Below are 22,340 nucleotides of genomic sequence, written 5' to 3'. Positions count from 1 at the left end.
AATTCCTTTCTTTCAAAAGAATCTTTTTTTTAGGACCATGATATGAAGCAAATTTTAATCGAATCGCCACAAGTGAGGATATGAGAGGTCTTCAGCAGGCAGAACACGAATGCCAAACTGAGAAAGTAAAGCACGAAAAAAATACAAGCGGATTTTATTTATGAATAATGTTAAAAAAAACCTAGATAAAACTATTATCAAATAGTAGCACATTAGAAGAATAATATATCAACTGAGATTATCCCATCGACACAAAAATAGTTCAATATTAGCTAATCTATTAATGTACTGGTAGATGAAAAAATTTTAAATATGATATCTTCACAGATGATAAGGAAACAATGGATTTTAACATTTCATTTCTGAAACAGATCTTGATAAAATAGGACTAAATATATACTTTTCGGACATGATAAAACATGTATGTCTTAACCATAAAACAGTATGCTTAATGGGGGAAACACGAAAGGCATTTATATTAAAGTCAGGAACAAAATGAGGATTATCTTTTATCATCACTATTATTTAACATAATTTCGGAGGTATCGGCCAATGCAATTAGACACGAGAAAGGAATGAGGCATAAAAATTGGAAAGAAAGCAGAAAATTTATAATTATTTGTTAAAAATATGGTTATTTACCCACAAATTCAAAAGGATCTAATGAAAAACAGTTACAAACAGAGAAATCCAGTGACATAACTTAATATGTGGTATGTATGTAACATTTTAATCAATCATCTCATGGTTATAATGGGAACAAGACCCTATTTACAATCTCAATGAAAAGAATGAAATGCAATTTCAACAAGATGTGCCTTTTGACTTCTGTATACACATATTACGTAATAGGAAAAAAGGGTCTGCGACTTCCTTGAATTTTGAGGAACCATGAGATGATACATTTTAAGTGCTTAGAATTAAGCCTAGTAGGTGATGGAGATAAAAAGAAAAAGTTTGCTTCCCTTCCCGCCACAGTCGACGCCGAATCCTGGATCTGCGGGCCTCGGTGTTTCCATGGCCGGGAACCACCCCTCTCTCTGTTCATGGGTACCAGGCCGGGTGATGAGATCCCCAAGGTCCTCTGCCCAAGGCCCTCCCTTCGCAGTGATCGTGTGCCTTGGTGGTCTACAGCCTCCCCTGGGGCTCTGGGCTTATCTGGATCTTCTGGTAGATGGTGTGGACTTCCGGGGTGTACATGGCGCCGGCTGAGTGGCCGCTGCCCGTCTCCAGGCCTTTCTACAATTCAAGCAGAGTTCGGGGTGGTCTCGGTCAGTTTACGCGCTCTAGGGACAAGCGCTGGTCACGCAGGGTCTCGTCACGTGCTTCTTGTCGTCACCCGGGCAGGTCGGGCTCACGGCTGCGGTCATGCCCCCAGCCCAGCCTCAGCCCTGGCCTCCCCTGACCCCCCCTTCGCTCGCCCACACTGCCCTTCGCTTCTCCCTTCCCGGGACGTTCTCCCTGGGAGCCTGGCCTAAAACCGCACCTGCTGCCCATCTCCCTGTCCCACCCTGTTTCTCCTGGGCACCTGTCATCATCCGACGCCCCCATTTTGCTCCTTTGTCATTCTCCCCTCCCGCAGCCCAGGGCGCGCAGTCTGCGAGGCCAAGGAGTTGTTGTTTTGTTGACCTCTGTGGCCCAAATCGGAACGATTCTGGGGACCCAGTGGACACTCAATAAAAATTTGCTGGACAAATCTGTAAACCACCTCGATGGCCCTAGTTGCAGAAGTTCCAAGTCAACGCAGGTGTCTCCGCGGGGCCTTCATTTATGAGGAGAGGCCGGGCCCGGGGGCGGAGTCTTCTAGGCTGATGGACGCACCGGCCTCAGAGCTGGGTCTCACGCCCGCCTCTCCGAGCCCGCTCCCTTGTGCCACCCCATCTCTCTCCTGTCCTGTGTCCTGGTGTCCCGGGAGGGGACGCGTTCTCGCTCAGGGGTCTCCTCAAGGACAGGGGCTTCAGGACAGGACTGAGTGTCTGGGTCAGATGTGGCCTGATTGGCGTCTCTGCCTTGAAGCTGGATAGCCCTGGACCTGCTGAATCAGGACCCTGGAGAGTGGGCGCCGCGGCCTTCACCCTACCGGGCCCTTCAGCGGTTCCCGGGAGCCCGGAGCCCAGCTGGAGGACCGAGGCTGCTGGGAAGCCCCTTGAGTGTCCTCTCGTCCTCCAGCTGTCCTGCCCGCAGGCCCTCCCCTGGCGGAATGTCACCGGCAAGCCATTTCCAGCTATGGGCCACACCGCCCCTACTCGGAGTGGTGCTAACGGCCGGGTCCCAGGCAGCTGGGAGGGAGGGAGAAGATGGGGCTTGCCGACGCTGCTTGGGTCCCCGGGTCCCTGCCCAGGCCCTGCTGCTGTCCCCTACTCTCACTCCGTTTCAGGTCTTACAGAAAGGGCAGGGGCCCACCAGACACCTGGCCACTTACCTCCGCCTCTCCTGACCCCACCCCCCGTTCCCCTCAGCAGCCGATGCACTGTGGCGCCCAGGCAGCCCCGGCGGGTCCAGCGTGACGGCCCGCGCGCCCAGACGTCGTGGGCCGGGCGTCGCTGGAGCTGCGCTGCTTCGCTCAGACCCACCTTGGAGTGTCTCCGCCAGGTGATCTCTGCGTAGGGAGGAGGCTCGCAGCTGTCGGCCTCGCCACTCTGCAGGCCGGCAGACTCCTCTGGGACAAGGGCCTGGGGAGCAGCTGCCGGGGGCGCGGCCTCGCCTGTGCACAGCGGGGGCTCAGCAATGTGGGGTCGGCGGCCACTGCCCGCGGGCCGCTAGCTCCCCGGGACTTGCCCCGCGCCCCGCGGCCCGCGCCCTTCCTCTCTGCGCAGGCGCGCGGCCCCGCCCCCTGCACCCCTGCGCACGAGCCTCCCCGGTGCTTCTCAGGCCGTCACTGTCCTGTCTTCCCGCAGAGCCGCCCCTCCCCGGGTCTCCTCCCGCCACCGCCCCTCCCCGGCACCTGCCTCTCCCAGCCTTCGCCTTCCTCCTCCTGCACCAGGTCCATATTCCAGCCCCGAGGCTCACCATCAGCACCACGGGAAGGATGACAGCCCAAAGCCATTGGCTCTGGAGAGAACCTGGGACAAAGGCGGGCGTCAGGTCAGCCTGGGTTGGGCCTGATGCGGGGACGTGGGACCACGCGGGGCTCTGGAGCCAGAATGGACACCTCGCTGCGGCCCGGACAGATTCCCTCCTTTCTGCCACTGCGCACGCCGGCCCGGCCACTTCCTGTCCCTTCTGCCGGGGTTCCTGCCCCGTCTGTGCAGGGGCCTCAGAGGCTCCTGCCGGCTGGAGTGCCCCTGCTCAGACCCCCAACGCAGAGCCCAGAAGATGAAGGAGGGGGCGGGGTCGGGGCGCCCACCCTCTGCCGCGGGGAGACTGCACCCACAAGGGGACTTGGGCCATCTTCCCTCTGGGATGCGTTCCGCACCCCAACTTCTTTCTTGTTGGCGCTTGAACCAGATGCTGTCACCTCAGCTCGGCCCCCAGTGCAGCTTCGGTTAGGGAGCTGCCGGCTCCCCCACCTCGTTGAGCTGTTGCTGACAATTACTGACACGATGCATGTCCCGCGTGGCTTTGACCACCGAATGTGGATCACTTATTCTGAGTCTCACGACAGCCCTTTGAGTGGATGAAATTGTTGTCCATTTTTTCAGAAAGTTTCCAAAAATTAAGTAGCTTGTCCAGGGTCACACAGCCAGGGACTCTCTCCCAGACCCCAGTGCCCGGGTCTCAGCTGGAGCGTGTGGGTTGGCTGCTCAGTGGCCCAGCAGGGAGTGACAAGGAAGAGAGAGTTTGATGGGAGCCCCAGGGAGCAGGCGGAGCTCAGGGGACACTGGCGGCTCTGTCAGGCTGTCAGGCGAGTGGATGTTGCAGGAAGCCAGGCCCTGAGGCTGCTTTGCCAGGCTCCTGCCCCGGCCGCCCCTGCAGCGCCCCCGCCTGAGGCGGCTCTCCGGCTGTGGGGCGCTGTGGGGGGCCGCTGTGGTGGCCGCAGCTCTCACACAGAGCAGAGCTGCGACTGCGTCTGCAGAGGCCAGGAAGCGTGTGTCTGGCATGCAACGAAACCAGCACACACCCGCTGCCTGAGCAGCGAGCACAGGGCCTCTGGGGAGGGCGCGTGCTTGGGGGCCACCAGCACGCAGGGCTGGGGGCTCTGTAAGGCCTCCCCATCCCCCCCGCTTGGATCCCAGTGACTAACGCAGCCTTCAGGCTCCTGGATGCTGGGCGAGGCCTAGGCACCTGCCAGCCCCACGTCTATGGCGCGGGGAAGGCACTGTGTCCGCTCACTGGTCCAGTTTCCGGACTTGCAGTTCGAAGACTCTAACGAGCACAGGGCCATTCACTGGTGGCGCAACCCCTGTTTGCACCGCAGACCGGGCCTGACACTGGCCCTCGGTGCCCCGCCTCCCGAGTCCCCTGCTCTAGGCCAGCCCTGCCCCCTCCCCGGGGCTGCACTCACCCCTCCACAGACAGACGCTCTCCACGGGTAAGGTCACATTCTTCCTGTCCACAGGGTTGCTGACCACGCAGGTGAGGTGGCCATCCAACTGGCCCCAGGGCAGGCTCAGGCTCAGGCGCCTGGAGCCAGGGGCCGACCCCAGCGCCCCGCTCGGATCCAGCTCCCCGGGGAGGCCCTTGCTCAGCCAGGTCACCGTCAGGTTCTCTGCGGTCCCCGGGGTCGCACACTCCAGGCTGACGTTGCACCGGCCTGTTGTGTTGGATAACAGGTGAACCTGGATCTGTGGGTGGGGGATGGGCTCTGAGGCCAGAGGGACGAAAGAGAAACTGAGCCTCAGGAGTAGGACTCGCACCAACACGCCCCCCATTCTCACCTGTGTGATGCCGCTGCCTGACGCTCCACACACGGGCCTGGGGAGGGGACCTGCCCCAGTGGCCCAAGCGGCTCTGACTGCCAGCCCAGAGCAGGTGCCCGAGGCCGCTATTTGCTCAGCTAAGTCTAGACGATTAAACAGCCACGATGCATATGATAATTACATATTAGATGTGATAATTGCACGTATTTCCACACATGTTATAAACACAACATGGGAGGGGTTGAGAATACAGTGGAAAAAACATATTAAAGTTCTTTTGTTCAGAGAAAAGATAACACCAATTACCTTTAAATGCTGAAGTGAAAACTTAAGTTTAGTGACCGGTGGGTGTAACGACCAAGGTACCAGAGAAGAAAACGTGATCAAACAAAAGGCAAGAAAAACGATAAATAAAAAACTGTAAATAAGATGTCAGGAGCAAGTTTATACATTTGAGTGCATTATATTCCTTTATTAAAAAGTCAGGACCCGGATTAAGTAAATCCAGCTGTGTCCTGCTTATATTAGCTAATGAAACAAAGATTAGAAAGAGACGAAAAAAAGGTCAACAAAAGGGACTGCAGGTGTGGCAATAGTCGCTCCAGTCTAAATAAAATTTAAGATAAAAATGTGGTTCAAATAGAGATATTTTAGATTAATGTATATCTAACAACGCCATTTAGAAATGTATAAATGCATAAAGCCAAACAAACAAAATAAAACCCATGACACTCCTGGACACACGAGGCGACATGACCGAGCCCGCTACTGCTGAAGAGGGTTATTGTGCCTGGCGGCCAGACCTCAGCAGGTCAGCGAGCAGGTCAAGGGCCACGTGGCCGGCTGACGGGCAGCTCGCTGCACATGGCCCCGTCCCGCCTCCCGCCCACTGAGCAGCCAGAGCTGAGCTCTCTCCTCTGCAGCCTTTCTCACGGCCTGAAGCACGGGGGAGGGGAGGCCTGCTCTCTCGAACAGACAAAGCCTCAAATTGAACCAACTTCCCCTCTGTCCTTCCCTCTTTCACTATCTTTACTGTGGAGTGGTGTCCGGTGCGACAGCCATCTTGGGCCAAGGCAATAAGCATGAGGCCACGGCCTGCGTGCCTAGGACGGCAGAGCAGAGAGACAGAGCGAGCCGTGGCTGCCGGCGACGATGCCGAGCAGAGGGGCCTATGCCAGCACAGGCTGTCTCTTCTTGACTTCCTGTTGCATGAGAAAAATACACCCCCCTGGCTCGAGTTTTAAGCTAATTGCAGTCAAACACATTTTTAACTTAGGTGTGTAGAAAATAAAAAGGAAATTCAACAGACAAAATCAAAAGTTGACATAAAAAGGGAGACAAATCAAAAGTACTGATGTTTAACTAAAATAATTAAAGTTACGAGTAACCGTCAGGCATAGGCTCAGGGCATCGTAACCACAGAAAAGAAAAGATGTTAGAAATGAGGAGGAAGCAGCCCGTGCAGCTGCATTCCTAGATGTCTGGCGACGGAAACGAAACGATGATTTCCTAAGAAAGATCAACTATCAGCATTCTGCAGGAGGCAGCAAACCCGAACAGACCCACAGAGGTTGGGACGGTGATCCAGGTCCGTCCGCGGACTGCGTACGGCTTTCGTGCCAAATGGCCACGGAAAATAAAATTCCGGGGTCACAGATGCTGTCCCAGAGCTTAGGAAAGGCAAACTGTTTCTCAGGTCATTCCAAAAAAGGCTGGTTCACCTTTAAACCCACCTTGGACAAGGAGACTGTCAAAACCCAGACGAGATAGAACGCACGTGCAAATCCGTGCGTTCGTATCTGTTACAAATAGAGAACTGAAGATTCCCAAGTAGAATAGCAGCAAATATCACCACACAACACATCGGCATCGAGCTAGGCTCGTGGTGGCCATGCGAGGGAAGCGCAATTAGGAAATTTATTAATTGACTCCATTAGCGGCTGAAAAGAAAAAAGTAGTTAGCGTTTATCAAGCTCATATATATTTCAAGGCACAGCTCCAAGGGCTTTACATTAGCTCAGCTAATCCTCAAGACAAAAACAAAAACAACAACAAATAAACCCCGAACCCCTGTGGCATTTCATGTACCAGCCATGCCTGCGCAGCCATCTGGCCGAGGGTGGGCACCTTGTCCTGTCCAGGGTCAGACAGCAAATATTTTAGGTTTCACCGGCCATGTGGTCCCTGTCACAGCTATACAAGCTTGCCATTATCAGGAGTAAACAGCAAGTCCAACATGTAAATGAACGGATGTGGCCGCGTTCCATAAAGCAGACACCGGGCTGATTTCCGGGATGGCTGTAGCTTTCCAACCCCTAACCCGGGCGGCTGTTAAAATCGCAGGTCCGTGGCCCTCCCCAGGGCCCAGGGAACCGGTGTCTTTGAACAGCTTCTTTAAAAGGCCCGATTTGAAGAACAGATCAGAATTGAAATAAATCAAATGGAATGCCTGTTACAAAGTGTTCCGAAGCAGACAGGTGTTTGGAAATCTCCTGTTCTTAGGGGCATTCGAGGTGTTCCCCCAGCAACTGGTTTCTGTGTGTTTCTATCACATGCTCTATTCGGCAGGTGCATGAGCATTAACAGGGCACGAACAAGCAACAGTCCTAGAGAAATGGCGTGTTTCCGTGGACGTCCTTGAAAAACTGCTTAAACCTACTGGATAGAGGAACCGCACACACAGGGTGACGCCAGGACTGCAGGCCACGCCCCCGTGCCACCGTGCAGAGGGGAGCAGGGCATGCCCGGGGGGCGCGGAGCATGCACGGGGGGCGCGGAGCACGCACGGGGGGGAGCGGAGCACGCACGGGGGGGCGCGGGGCACGCACGGGAGGCGCGGGGCACGCACGGGGGGCGCGGAGCACGCACGGGGGGCGCGGGGCACGCACGGGGGGGGTGCGGAGCACGCACGGGGGGCGCGGAGCACGCACGGGGGGCGCGGAGCACGCACCGGGGGGAGCGGAGCACGCACGGGGGTGCGGAGCACGCACGGGGGGAGCGGAGCACGCACGGGGGTGCGGAGCACGCACGGGGGCGCGGGGCACGCACGGGGGGCGCGGGGCACGCACGGGGGGCGCGGGGCACGCACGGGGGGCGCGGAGCACGCACGGGGGGCGCGGGGCACGCACGGGGGGGGTGCGGAGCACGCACGGGGGGCGCGGAGCACGCACGGGGGGCGCGGAGCACGCACCGGCCAGCGTGGGCGTGAGAACCGGCCCTCGAGAATTAGGGGAAAGGCCTGCGAGGCTTTACACTGGAAACGCGCTTCACAGCCACCAGGAAAGACCGCTTAGGACAGGGCAGCTCTGAAAGCCAGGAGGTACGGCGCGGGGAGGGACAGGCCGCACGTACGGGGCCGGCCAGGGGCCAGCCGGGTGGCGCCGGAGCGAGGTGGCGGGTGGCAGCTGGGTGAGCGCGGGGCGCTACTGCAGTCGCCTGCGGGGCCGGGTGCACATGGTCGGCCGTCGGCGGCTCCGGCCCCGCGTCCGATGCGTGTCGCCCATGGCGCCCCGCGCTGGCTCTGCGCATCACGCGCCCCCGGCCTTGCCAAGCAGCTGCGCTCTTGCCCTGGCCGGCGACCCCGCTGGGGGCTGGTGGCCGAGCTGGGAACACGCCACCCCCCGCCCCGGAAGCGTCCACGCGGTGTGCCACGAGGCCTCTTCACTCTTGGGTTGGCGGGACCCATGGCTGCACGAGGCCGGGCCCCCGACTGACCGCGTGGAGGTGCCGAGCGGGCGGGAAGGAGCGCGGCGGAGAGGAGGCCCTTCAAGTTGGGGGCTGGGGCTCCCCCGTATAGCGCGTCCCCGGGGAGATGCACGTGGCTGTGCAGCGAAACGCCCCATATGGACCTAGTGCGAGGCTTCCATTCCTTCCCGCCAGAGGGACAGGCTGACACTCTGCTAGCGCGATGTCACTCAGGGAGCCGTGGGCCCAGGAGGGGCAGGGCACAGGTCCGGGGCCAGCAGCAGGGACGGCTCTGGTGCCCGGCCCCCCCTTCGGCCCCGGGAACCCCAGCTGGCTGGTCACTGCCCTCTCCCCACTCCCGCTCCCGCTAGCCGGGGCTTTGCCGTGGGCGGGGGAGGGGCGGGGGGGGGGCGGTCATCGCCGCAGAGCCACTGGCCCAGGTCAGGGACGGGAAGGGCCAGTGGGCGAGGTGAAGGGCAGCAACTTGGAGCGGGGCACGTGGGGACGGCTTGGAAAACGCGGCTGGAGAGGCAGCCGGGGACCAGGTCCTGGGTGGGCGGGACTTCCTTTCCCCAGTGGCATTTGTCCTGCGGGAGATGGGACGGGATGACAGGAAGCCACTGCACCCTAAAAGCCCGGCCGCAGCGGGGTGGTTTGGAAGGCGGGAGAGAGCAGAGACACGGGCGGCCAGGGGGCTGCAACGCAGGGACACAGCGGCGACAGCAACGTGGGTGCAGGCACAGAGCACCCGAGGGCGACGTGGGCGGAGGCACAGAGCACCCGAGGGCGACGTGGGCGGAGGCACAGAGCACCCGAGGGCGACGTGGGCGGAGGCACAGAGCACCCGAGGGCGACGTGGGCGGAGGCACAGAGCACCCGAGGGCGACGTGGGCGGAGGCACAGAGCACCCGAGGGCGACGTGGGTGGAGGCACGGAGCACCCAAGGGCGAGCTCTGGCAGGGTGGCCGCCCCGGGCTGTGCTCCCCGTCCCCCTCCCGCCCCACGCCGGGGTGGCTTCTCACTGGCTGGGGAGCCCCCGGACACGGGCCTGGGTCTCCTGCCCTTCCACTCGGGTCTAGGACAGGACTTAGTCCTGGGACCTCACTGGCGGGGCTCCAGGTCAAGCGGCCCACGAGCACGTGCCCCGAGGACGCGTTCTGACCTTCCATCTGCTCCTAATGCCTTTTCTTAGCCTGTTGTGATGTTCGGTTTTGCCAGCCTTTGGGAGTCACTTGAGAATTATTAAATCAGTTTTTGAAACAACCAATGAAAGACGTTTCTTATACAATCGTGTATTTCTAATCATCATTTTTGTAGTATTTTATGATTGAAGAAAGTTTTTTTATCCTTTCAGGCGGCTCTGGCGCCTCCCCCACCCCCCCATTTCATGTGCATTTTATACCTTTTAAGGAAGGTATAAAATTAGATTCCCCTGGGATGTGATCCTTAAAACTTAGCTTAATTTTTAGAGCATCAGAAGAGATGCAAAAATGCTTAAAAAGAGGGTTTTTTTAAAAACCCGATTTCAGGCTGACGTCAGTTACCGTGGCAGCCACAGCGGCCGGCCGGGGCACGGCCCACCCCTTACCGTATAAACAGAGTCTAAAGTCTTCCTCCTGGGATTTTCCTGTCTTGAATTTGATTTTCGCTGTGTACCGCCCGCTCATGTCCACGGTGAGGTTCTCGATGGCCAGCAAGGCCCTCTCCATGAGCCTGAACTTGCGCTTGTATTTTTCGTCGAGTTCGTACCACTCGGCGTGAGAGCCGTTCGGCTTCCAGGACACCAGCAGCCACTGCCTCCCGTCCTCTGCGTCCCAGGTCCACTCGACCTCTCGGACGTCCGGCGACAGGGACGAGCTCAGCCGCAGCTGGGCGGACTCCCCCACGGTCCTTTTCAAGGTGCAGGAAGAGCCGGGGTCCTGGGCAGTCCGGGGACCTGGGAGAGGAAGAGCTGAGAGTGGGGGAGAAAGAAGCAGAGTGAGCGTGGGGCGTCCGCCGTGCGCCTTCACGTCGGCTCACCCCAGATTCGTCGGAAGAGGGTTGTCGCCATTTTTTCTTGTTTTTGGCACAGACAAGGAAGCAGAGCCGCGGACGTCACTGGCGTAAGTGCGGCCCGGACGCGGCGGTCGCGATTCACGCACCCGTCCGGCGCCCTCCCCGGCTCGCGTGCCTTCCTCTTCTTGCAGTTGGCACCGAACACGGCCTTTGTTCTAATTCCAGAAAAAGGAAACTGAAAACGTTAGCGCTGGTAGCCGGCCACTCTCCCTCTGTTCGCACGCACCGGAGAAATCATTTCGGCCTCTCCGCTGCGCCTCGTTCTCCTCGGCCCCCTGCAGCGTGGCCGCCGGCCCATCGCGCCTCTGAAATCGCTCTCGATGTGGCACTCATAACCCTCGAAAATGGGCAGGCGCGTCACTGGTCGGTCCTACTCTTACGGGACCGCCTCGCGGCATTTCGTGTGTGACTATTCTTTTTTTCTCGACACGCTATGTCTCTGATCAAACTGCGCCCCACCCGGCCTGGGCCTGCCGCGTCCAGCCGCGCCCCACGAGCCAGGCGCCGTCCAGGTCGCCGGGACAGAGCGGTGACCCGGACGGCTGACTTGGGCAGGGGAGAACGAAGCCCTGCAGCGCTGCGAAGAAGATGAAACGAACGCGGCCCCGACATCACGCCCGCCGCCTGGCGTCTGAGCCCCCTTCTCCCGCCTGCGGGATTGCGCGTGGGAGGCACGGCCCGCCTCCTCTGCGGCTGACACCGCACGGGACCTGGGCTCCTCCGAGCGGAGGCACCGACCCCAGACTCTGGAACGCACACTGGCGACCGGAGTAGAGGAGCGTGGGATCTGTGCCACCGAGGATGACAGTCACTCACGGCAGCAGAACGGGGGCAGCGGGTCTGGGGCGGGCGTGCGCGCGGCCCTAGGCCCTGTGACAGGGCGTGGCTCCTGGCTGATTCGTCCTGAAGCCGGGAGGTCCGCACCGTCTGTGGGCCGCCTGCCACCCGCCAACACACACACCCGTGTGCTCAGTCAGTCGGTTGGCTGTCGCCGAGAACCCCGACTGATGCTCGGGATGGTGTAACGGGGCAGCGGTGGTCTGGTGGGGCGTGGGGTGCGGGCATAGGAGGGAGTGACGACTATGGCGAGTCCTGACTTAATCCGGGCTGCTCGGAGCACGTGCGTGGGGGACCCTGGGGGGGAGGGCGGGCCTGAGGGCAGGAGGCCGGAGGCCGGGTCAGGGCTGAGGGCGTGTTCTCCGTGCGACCGGAAGCCACCAGATGGTCCCGGGCGGAGGGACGTTCAGCAAGTCCATTTTAGTGGCTACTTTAGAATCGATGCTGTGTGGAGGGCGGTTTTCAGGGGGAGGGGACGGGGACCCCCACCAGCAGGTCCAGCAGTAGGTTAAGCGAGAGGAATGGCAGCAGGGGCGGGAGGTGGAGGGGGAACTTGGAGGCCCTGACGCCAGAGTGAAGGCAGAGAAGCAGCAAAGGTGACTTCTGGGCGTGTGGCCCTTGGCCCGGGTAGATGGCGTGGCACCCCTGAGCTTTAACCACGATTAAACCCCGGGGGCAGCAGGTCTGGGGGAGGGCGGGGCACGAGCCTCTCTGTACACACGATCCACTCGGCTCCCAGGAACAGGTGTCAGATGGCTAACAGGTCACAGGCCTGCAGCTCTGGAGAGGCCGGGGCTGCAGACGCGGCCCTCAGCGCGGCCATGCCACCGACGGCCGGGCTGTCACCTAGGGCGAGGGCCCAGCGCCAGCCGCCAGAGGACTCGGGGCCACCGGGGGAGGCGCGAGGCAGCAGCCGGGAGGGCGGACCTGCCAAGGCCCTTGCCAAGCTCCTGCCACAAAAGCCAGAGACAGGTGTTTCCTCAGGGGGAGGGAACCCGGGCAGCGCGCCTGGGGGCAGGTCAAGTTCACTGTCAAAAACGGGCTCGCTCACGCCTGCCCCACCCGCACTCTGCTCAGGCGGCGGGACGGGTGCCCCGGCCCTCGCCTGCTGCACGGCGCCAGGACCGCGCGCGGGGCGCCCCGGGGACTCGCCCGGGGGCTCCCTGCCGGCGCGTCTGGAACACCCTGGCCCGCTCCCCGCGGCCGCCTGCGCACGCGCGGACTGGCCGCGCCGTCAGGAGCTGTTTCCAGACGATCGATGTTTCTTCACCGGCGTGGCTCGGCTGCAGCCCGCGCGGTTCTCCGCTGTGGCGCGTGCCCTGCTCCGGGATGAACCCCCGGGGGCGGGGGGGGGGCTTTTCTGGCGCTTTTCCTCAGATGGGCTCTGCGAGTGACAGTGACTGCTCGCCGACCCCTCCCGTAAGCGCTCGTTCCCTCCCTCCCCCGACAGCGGGTGACGCCGGGAGCGCCGCCCTTTCCTAAGTGTGGCACGGGTGTGTGACCTTCCGGCATCGCAGAGGGGAAGTCCAGTTATTTGTCCTTTCAAAGCGTGCGTCCTCTGGAAGCCGCTTTCTGAGTTGCGGTTCCCTTCCGCGGCAGAGCGGGTGCGAGCTGACAGGTCCTTGCAATCCGCGGGGTCGGCCAGAGTTCGCCTGGCCTGCAGGACCCCTCCTGACTGGCAGGGAACAACGTGGGTGTTGAATGCGAGTGCTGAGCGTCGCAGGATGTGGAGGGCGGGCGGGGACACTCTCCTGTCAGCCGGCAAACGCGCGCCCTCGCATGAAAACCTGAGGTCGCCGCCCGCTCCGTCGTCAGTGGACGGCGGCCCCCTGACCCCGCTTTCTGTCTTTCTTTCCTCAGTCCCCCGCTGCCCCGGTCCCGCTCAGGATTATTTCCTGGGCCTCGCAGGACGCGGCAGCACATCACGAAGCGTGCCAGCGTGCTCTGAGGGCGCGTGTCTTTTTTTTTTTTTAATTGAGGTGAAATTTTTCTGCATGCGACTAACACGGTCCGGCGGCATTTGGTGCAGTCACAGTGTGTGCGACTGCCACTGGTTTCGGAACAGCCCATCCCCCCAGAAAAACACCCCGTTTGCATGACGCAACCCCGGCCAGCACCAACCTGCTTCCTGTCCCTGGACCTGCCCATCTGGTGATCATCGTGCAGCCCTTGTGCCCGCCTCCCGTCCCTTGACATACTGTTTCCAAGCTTCACGGAGCGGCACTCTGTCCCTTTTCATGGCTGACTCTCCCGCCGTAGCCACGGTCCTCCGGATCTGAGGGCTCCGCCCACCTTGAGTAGAACAGATTTGGGGAAACAATGTTGCTGCCAGGGATGATGTAGTTAGGACGACTTTTCCCTGGTCACGTGTCCCTGAATGATACAGAGTAACAGGCACCTACACAGCGTTTACATTGTATCAGGTGTTGTAGGGCCGAGAGATGAGTTCGAGCCCCGTGGATGACGTGTGCAGCTTGTGCTCATACGCGGCACCGTTTTACACTAGAGACTGCGCCGGTGCAGATCTGGGGACCTGTGCGGGACCCTGGAACCCACGCCCCGCACATGCCAGGGGATGGCTGTGCACACCGCAGCCCATTTACCTATTCATTCACCGGCGCACATCTGGGCCGTGTGCACCTTTCGGGTCTTATTAATGAATCTGTCGTAGACGTTTGTGTACAAGTTTCTGTGCGGACACAGGGTTTAGTTTCTGCTGGGTCCATACCGGGGAGTGAACCTTCTGGGTCATAAGGTAATTCGAAGCCGAACTTTCTGAGGAGCAGCCTGCATTCCACACCATCTTTCCTCGCCACATCTTTACAAATTCCTGTTAGTCTCCTTTTTCTTTTTCATCGACTCCATCCCAGTGGGCGGAAAGTGTTACTGTGGTTTTGATATGAATTTCCTTAACGGTCTGCGATGTCGAGCATCATTTCATGAATGCGTTGGCCATCGGTGTATCTTCTTTTGGAGAAGTGTCTGTTCAAGGCCTTCTGAATGAAAGTTCATTTAAAAAAATCGTTATTAGTTGCCCCTTGGTGTTGAGTCATGAGGGGTGTTTACGTGTTCTGGACGCCGGGCCCTCAGCAGACCTGATTTGCACATATTTTCTCCTGTCCTGTAGGATGTTTTTCCATGTTCTTGATAATGTACTTTGATGCATAAAAATTTTAAATTTTGATGAATTCAGAGTTATCAATTTTTTTTTGTTCATGCTTTCGATGTCAAATCAAAGAATCCTTTGCCCAGTCTTAGGAGGTGAAGATTTTACCCCTGTGTTTTCTTCTAAAAGGTTTATAGCTTCGGCTCTTATTTTTAGGTTTTTGATCCATTTTGAGTTTATTTTCACGCAGTTGACCCTTGAACAACATGGATTAGAACTGTGCGGGTCCAGTGATACACGAATTCTTTCCAATAAATACTGTAAATGTGTTTTCTCTTCCTCATGATTTTAAGTACGTTTTCTCTAGCTTCCTTTATTGTAAGAATACAGTATATAATACATATAACATATAAAATACACGTTTATCACTGTTTGATATTGGTAAGGCTTCTGGCCAACAGTAGGCTATTAATTTAGTTTTGGAGGAGTCAAAAAATTATATCGGATTTTCAGTCGCACAGGGGGTCAGTGCCCTTAACCTCTGCATTGTGCAAGGGTCAGCTGTATATGACAGGAGGTGGGAGTCCGAGTTCCTTCTTTTGCATGTGGCCATCCAGTTGTCTGGTCACCTTTGTTGACATGGCTATTCCTACCTCCCCCACCCCCACTGAATGATCCTTGTTGAAAATCAATTGGTTATAGACGTCACTCTTAGTAATATTTTTTTTTTGGGGGGGGCGGATGTGTCTCCTTGGGCAATGCTAGCAAAAGAAAAAATAAACAAATAGGACGACATCGAACTAAAATGTTTTTGCACAGCAAAGGAAACCATCAACGAAACGCAAAGACGGCCTGCTGCATGGGAGAAGCTGTTCACCCATGACACATGGATAAGGAACGCACACAACTCCGCACCGAAAAGACAAACGGCCTGCTTTAAAGACAGGCAGAGGGCCCGAGTAGGTAGTTCTGCACAGAAGACGCATGGCTGGCCAGTGGGCACGTGAGAAGATGTTCAGAGTCTGTCGCTAAGCAACGGGGAAATGCAGCACATCCGCTGCCCCGCTTGGGGGACACATGCAAATACACGGCCGTGGAATTTGCCCTCACAAACGTCTGAGAAACTGCAGTTCAATACACTGATGTCATATCCTTTAAATGTCCTAAAAACTATTCTTTTAAATATAGGACGAGCGCTCACCAGCTCAGTCAACGTAGGTCCCTATCAGGAGTGAGTTAATTACGAACCCAGCGCTGTCTGAATCTGCTTTAAGCCAAGATGTGTTGACAGGAAAGGGTTTCTGTGTTGCCACTGTTGGAGGGCGCTGGGCCTAGAGCCACACGGACCCGGCCACCTGGCCACGTGAGCCTCCACACAGCCCGGTTACGGCTGCTCTAAACCTGAGGCTTCCGGCGACGCGACACCCACTTGGAAAGAGAAGGACGCATGTATCTCCTTATCTTGGGGACTTCCTGAGCTCGGTGGTGGTTGGGCTGCCACCGACGCACGAACAGGGCTGCTGGAGGTGGCAGCTTCCTGTGCACCTCGCCCTGCCGCCTCTGCTGCTCCGAGGGGGACGGCCGAGGCCACCATGGCGGCACAGCCGGAGCACAGGCGGCTAGTCCAGATGGAACTGCATCGCCAGAAGGACCCTCGTGGGACCGGCGGGACACCCTGCTCTGCTCGCGGCCCCAAGTCTGTGCCCCTAACCAGGAAACGAAAGAGTGTGTGGAGCAGAACCAGGTAGAGAATCCCGGAGGGCAAAGGGACGAAGCTGTTTCTTCGTAGAGAAGCGCAGTAATTTCCCTGCAGGCCGGGGCAGGAGCCGCAGGAGCAGAGTGGTTTCTTCGCAGTAACAGAGGTCCCCCCGCAGGGGAGGGTCAGGGCAGCGGCAGGAGCCAGGGCCGCCGTGCGCCTGCGGCTCGTCACGCCTGGGCGGCGCCAGGGTCCCGGTGTGGAACATGTTCTGGCACCTCAGGCCACTTAACTGGCCGCTCTGAGCCTCGGTTTCCTCAAATGTAGAACCAGAGTACGTCGTCTTCACGGGGCTCACACAGAAAGCCACGTTTCCGAACCGCGTCCCTGGGCCCGGGGTCGGCAGGGGGTCTGCCATGGCCGTGGCCCTTCCCAAACCCACTGACAATGTGTCACATGTGAGGCTGAAATGAGATAAAATATGTAATACTCTTATTCTAAACACCGGAAAGACAAACAATCTGATTAAAAAACGGGCAGAGGGTCTGAATAGATATTTCTCCAAAGAGGACATGCAAGTGGCCAACGGGCACGTGAAGAGATGCTCAACGTCCCTAACCATCATGCTCAACACATATTTATTCCTGTCTTGTCTTCTAACCAAGTCCCATCGCAGTCATCGTCACCACCTGAATATGGTAACTTGCTGATACGTCATTTACCCTCTTATTGGGTTCCGATTTTTTTTTATTTTTGTAACTGGACCAAAATGGATTTATGTATAACCTTCTGAACGCAAGTTTTTTTTTTTCCTCATGGGATTAAACCCCATTTTAAACGTTTAAACATTTCTGACACATCTAGTGAACAACCAGGAAGCCTTCTATGCGTTTAAAAGGTCGCCGGGGACTTCCTGTCAGGATGGCAGGGCAGGTGACGCTGTGCTCACCACCTCCCACGACCACATCGGAATTACAACTGAACTTCAGAGCCAGAATCCCTGAGACCCGCCTGCAGTCTAGCTGAACAGGAGTCTGACAACTCAGGACACACAGAAGCCACCTCGAGACTGGGAGGAGGGTGGAGATGCAGAATGGGCTGGTGCCACCCCCGCGTGGTGGCTGGGAACTGGGGGGGGCTAGCTTGGCTGCAGAGGTCCCCCCCCACGGGAGCGAGGAGTCCCAGCCCCACACCAGGCTTCCCAGGACAGGGCTTAAGGGCCAGGAAGAGAAGTCCCCATAACTTCTGGCTGTGAAAACCAGTGGGGATGATGGCTGAGTGACACAGAGACCAGCTGGAGTCCCAGGCGTCCTCTTAATGGGCCTGCGTGTGGCCTCACCGCAGACGGGCTCACTCGCTGTGGGCTCCAGTGCTGGGGTGGCAGCTTGGAAGGTGCCAGGGACACAGGGGGAGGGGCCGAGTTGTCCGGCTTCAGGGGAAGAGCTTGAGGGGCAGCTCTGTCCAGGACAGAAGTGCTCCTGCTTAGCCTGCGGACGCTGGCGACCCCCGGCAACCACCGTATCCGAGTCTCTGTCAGCTGACGCTGTTCACCTGCCCACGTGATTTCCTGACACCCCGTCCCGCCAAACTCTGGGCCCACCAAATCCAATTCCAGAGGCTTTTCCACACAAACACCCGCCCCGGCTCAAGCGGCAGATTTTTCTAATCTCTCTCAAAGGCTCACAAACCCCAAACAAGCAGCATCTGGCCTCGGCTCACAGCTTAGCCTCTCCCAGGTGCCTCCAGGCCCTGCACAAGTGGCCACCGTCTGCCGATCACTTCGTAGCTCATACCTGTGGCCCCAGGGAGGGCACAGGCACTGGCCGACCTGGGCATCCACCAGAAACCCTCCCAAGAGGCTCCGGTACCCACACCCGGTGGCAGCTTCACGCCACACTAGGGCACCACCCTCCAGCTCCACAGCGACACACCCACAGGCACCTGAGCCCTGCCAAAGCGACCCCCGCTCTGTGGGGTCAGCCCCTGCTCAGCAGCTGAGGTCATGGCCGGTCCTCACCACCAGGCAGCCTGGGGGTCAGTCCCTCCCACTGATGGGCCAACAGTAATCAAGGCTCAACCACAACACAAGCCACACAAGGGACACGCCGGGCTCAGGTGACCTAGGAGACCGCTCCATGGGGCCCCGAAGGACACCTGCTACATGCTACATAAGCCCGCTCTACTAAGGATGGGAGACGTGGCGGCTCTGCCTGATACATAAAAACAAACACAGGGAGGCGGCCAACATGGGGAGACAAAGGAACATGCCCCCAACGAAAGGACAGAACAAAGCTCCAGAACAAGAGCTAAACAAAACGGAGCCGAGCAGTCCACCAGGTGCCGAGCGCGAAGGAGCGGTGGTAGGGACGCTCAAGGAACTCAGAGAAAAGGAGATGAGCTTAGGGAGAACTTCACCCAAGAGATAGAAAACACGGAAGGAGCGAGTCGGAAATGAAGACGACATCAGAGGGAATCGGCGGCAGATTAGACGAGGCGGGGCACTGAGCCAGCGACTAGGAAGATAAGGTGGCAGAAGACACCCAGTCAGGAGAGCAAAAGAAAAAAAAATCCAGGTGAGGAAAGCTTAAGGGGCCCCTGGGACAACATTGAGGGCACCAGAGGGCAAGGGAGGGAGAGAGCAAGGGACCAAGAAGCTATTTGAAGAAATAATGATTGAAAACGTCCCTAACCTGCTGAAGGAAAGAGTCGCACAAGCCCAGGAAGCACAGAGAGTCCAAAACAAGGTGAACCCAAAGAGGCCCGTACCGAGGCGCGTCATAATGAAAACCCCAAAGGTTAAAGACGAAAAGGGAATCTTAAACGCAGCAAGAAGCAGCAGTTAGTTACCCACGGGGAGCTCTCGTAAGGCTGTCGGCTGGCTCATTGCTCAACGGACTTGGCAGGCCGGAGGGGATTGGGCTTAGCATGAAATGTTCAGTGATGAAATGGAGACCTATAGCCAAGATCACTCCGGCCGCAAAGCTATTGTTTAGAATCCAAGGAGAGACAAAGAGCTTCCCAGACAAGAAAAACTCGGCACCGCCAAACCACTATTACAGGAAATATTAAAGAGGCTTCTTGAAGAGGAAGAAGAAAAGAATAAAAATATGAAGAAAAAAGTGGCAATGACTATACGTCTATTGATAATTACACTTAATTTAAATGGATTAAATTCTCCAGTGAAAAGACATCGGGTGGCTGGATGGATAAGAAAGCAAGACCTGACATGTGCTGCCTGCAAGAGACTCGCTTCGGATCGAAAGACACACGGAGACTGACAGTAAAGGGACAGAAAAGGGATTTCATGAAAATAGAAAGAAAAAGCTGGGTAGCAATACTCGTACTAGACAAAATACACTTTAAAACAGGCTATAAGAAGAGACTAAAGAAGGACCCGTCGATTCCACTTTGGGGTATTTACTCGAACAAACCCGAGACACCACTTCGAAGGGGCGTGCGCCTCCCTGTGTTCCCGGCAGCCAAGTTATGGGGACAGCCCGGGTGACCGGACAAGGAAGGGGTGCCGCGTAGATACGGCGGCGCGGGACTCAGCCGTAAGAGGGCGACATCTGGCCACGCGCCACAGCCCGGACGGCCCCAGAGGACGCTGAGCTGAGCGGAGTCAGACAGAGAAAGACAAATACCGTACGATTTCACTTATATGTGGAATCTAGAAATCAAAATAAACAGACAAAAAAGTAACAAACTCATAGATACAGGGAACATTTTGATGGTTGTCGGATTCAGGGGGTTCGGGGGATAGGCGCGGGGGGGACAAATTGGTAGTTACAAAATAGTCACGGGGATGTAGGATACAGCATGAAAAACATAGTCCATAATACTGTAGTAACTATGTATGGTGAGAAGGGTACTGGATTTATTGGAGTGATCACTTAGTAAGTTATAAAAATGTCTAATCACTTGTTGCACACCTGAAAGTAATATAATATTGTATGTCATCTGTAATTAAAAAACGATATATTAAAAAGTATATAAAAGGCTGCCAATAATACATGAGACTTGCAAGTCAGGTAGTCACGTAAAAATGTAATTTGGTAGGCAAAGAGATAGCCAGTCTTCTTAATTTGCATTTGTTGGTTAGTATCTGTAGGATAGTATCTTTCCTAGTTATTTATCTTATCCATTTTTCCTTATTCCCCACCTATCCAAATCGTTTATCAACGATGGATTGGTTTGTCAGAGGAACTGAAAAAAGTTTTTTTTCACTGAACACATTATGTCATTTATTTCTCCAACACTATAACATAGTATGATGTAAAACTTCCTATCAGTATTATGTGGTCCTGTATGCAAGCTAAATTGGGACCTTAAAAAAAAATACAGTTCCTGATATAAAGTTAGTGTTTTAAGGCTCAGTAGACAATACCCAGAGTCTTAGATTTTTCCTCATAAAGAGATCGATGTGGCCAAATTTTTGTTTGTTTGTTTTTTGTGAGCTCGCTTCATGTTACTATCTTCTGTTCTGCTTTTTTTCCCGTAAAAGAACCCCGAGGAGATGTCGGCAGAGTTGACACGGCCCCCAGCCGTCGCCGACGGTTTGTTTCTGTGGAGGCCAAAGCCTTGGAGTGCAGATGTTTAGTCCTGGGGGCAGATTATAACAAGTCCTGACACATCCACATTTTCCTCAAGAAATTTCAGCGGGCGAGCTCGCCCCAATGCGCCCCTCGCCCCAACATGTCGCCCCTGCTCGGGAAGCTGAGCCCCAGGCCCAGCCGGCGGCACCGGCTCTCACGACTTCAGCAGATGGACAACAGAAGGTGCCTCCTCAAAGAGGACTTTCCTCACCTCTTCCCAGGTGTCCCCCCGAGTGTCCCCGCGCCCCGATTCTCCAACGGAGTTCAGATTCTGACGCCGGCCCTGGGTCGTCGCTGCGCTCCTTAGAGTCCAGTTTTCGGGTCGGAGCCGTCCGCCAGGCGGCCGTTCCATTCGCTGGAGTGGCCTTGCCCTTGGCTCGAAGCCAGCCTGGTTTATCCGCTGCACTCACAAGGCTGCGGCAGCTGGGGTGAAGTGGGGACAGGGCCCCCCACCCGCCCACTGCGCCAGGCCGTGGGCAGGCTCCTCCGGCGGCGCCCTCTGGGGCAGCTCAGGAAAGCGGTTTGCTCACCACAGCCGGCTCAGGCCCCGGAGGGAACCGCTTGATTTCCAAACAGCGGACTGTGACGATAACGCTGCCGGTTATGAGGCAAGGAGGCCCCGCCACCGGCGGCCGGCATGCGTGTGCTTTTCCCCAGCAGTGCGCGCGACACCCGTCCGCAGCGACCGCGTCCGAGCGACCGCGCCCCGGTCCGACGCTGGCCAGGAGGAGCGCCTTTTCGTTTCGCGCCCCACATGACGCTCGAGCCCGGGTCAGTCCACGCACTCCCCAGGCGGGCACGCGGAGGCTCGGGCGGCAGAGCCACTTTCCGGGGTCTCCGCCAGAACATACAGCTGGCAGAGCCAGAGCCCGTGGCCCAGCAGGGCTGACCGCAGAGCTCGGCCCCGCTCTCCACCAAAGGAAGCTGCGGGCACGATGGCCGGGGCCAGGCCCGCAAGCCAGAGCCTGGTAGACGCCGGGCTCCGTCGGCAGCCCACCGCGATTCCGGCCGACAGTGCGAGTGGCTGGGAACCACCGGGGAGGCCGCTGGCCGCGGGGCCTCCGCTGCCTCCCCGGCGGCTGCAGACGGCGCGGCAGCTCGGCCGCCCCTAATGACAGGCGCGGGAGGCGGCTGGGGACGGACAGAAGGCTCCAGGCCCCGGAGACCGCCCCGTCGCCCGGCGGGCGGGGTCACTGCCCTGCGAGCAGCGGCTGCTCGGCAGCCCGGCGGCTGAGCCCCGTCCCGGGGCCCCCGGGCCGCGCCCCGCGCGCGGCTTCCTGCCCCCGCCCAGCCGCGCCCCCGCCCCGCGCCCACCCGCCTGTTACTCACCGAGGAGGAGGCCGGCCCGGAGCAGCAGGGTCTGCGCGCCGAGGCGGCGGCTGCGGGACTCCATGGCCGAGAGCCGAGAGCCGGGGCGCAGAGCGCGGCGGGCGAGATGGGAGAGGTGCGGGCGGCCCCGCCCCGCCCCGCCCCGCCCCGCCGCGCCCCGCCGCGCCCCGCCCCCCGCGCGGAGGGTACCAGCCGCCTGGGAAGCAAGGGCTTCTTCCCCCAATGAGAATAATGCATGT

The 22,340-nt window shown here is 57.9% G+C and overlaps 1 protein-coding gene across 2 annotated transcripts; it reads right to left on the bottom strand.

The window, feature by feature from the left end:
- Positions 1-131: 131 nt before the first annotated feature.
- Positions 132-22,210, bottom strand: LOC107521501 (CD48 antigen). 2 transcript variants are annotated; one of them, XM_016166249.2, is made up of 6 exons: positions 22,102-22,210; positions 10,072-10,434; positions 4,445-4,724; positions 2,949-3,062; positions 2,574-2,704; positions 132-1,239 (listed from the first exon to the last, which is right to left on the bottom strand). In XM_016166249.2, the coding sequence occupies exons 1-6, from the start codon at positions 22,163-22,165 to the stop codon at positions 842-844; spliced, it is 1,350 nt and encodes a 449-aa protein (XP_016021735.2). In that variant the 5' UTR covers positions 22,166-22,210; the 3' UTR covers positions 132-841. The 2 variants fall into 2 exon arrangements, with proteins under 2 accessions (XP_016021735.2, XP_016021736.2); XM_016166250.2 differs by having other exon boundaries at positions 1,015-1,239; positions 4,445-4,744.
- Between the last annotated feature and the right edge of the window lie 130 nt (positions 22,211-22,340).

The sequence above is a fragment of the Rousettus aegyptiacus genome, unplaced genomic scaffold (genome assembly GCF_014176215.1).
Source record: "Rousettus aegyptiacus isolate mRouAeg1 unplaced genomic scaffold, mRouAeg1.p scaffold_m13_p_17, whole genome shotgun sequence".
Lineage (NCBI taxonomy): Eukaryota > Metazoa > Chordata > Mammalia > Chiroptera > Pteropodidae > Rousettus > Rousettus aegyptiacus.
This window is presented reverse-complemented; position numbering and strand designations above follow the sequence as displayed.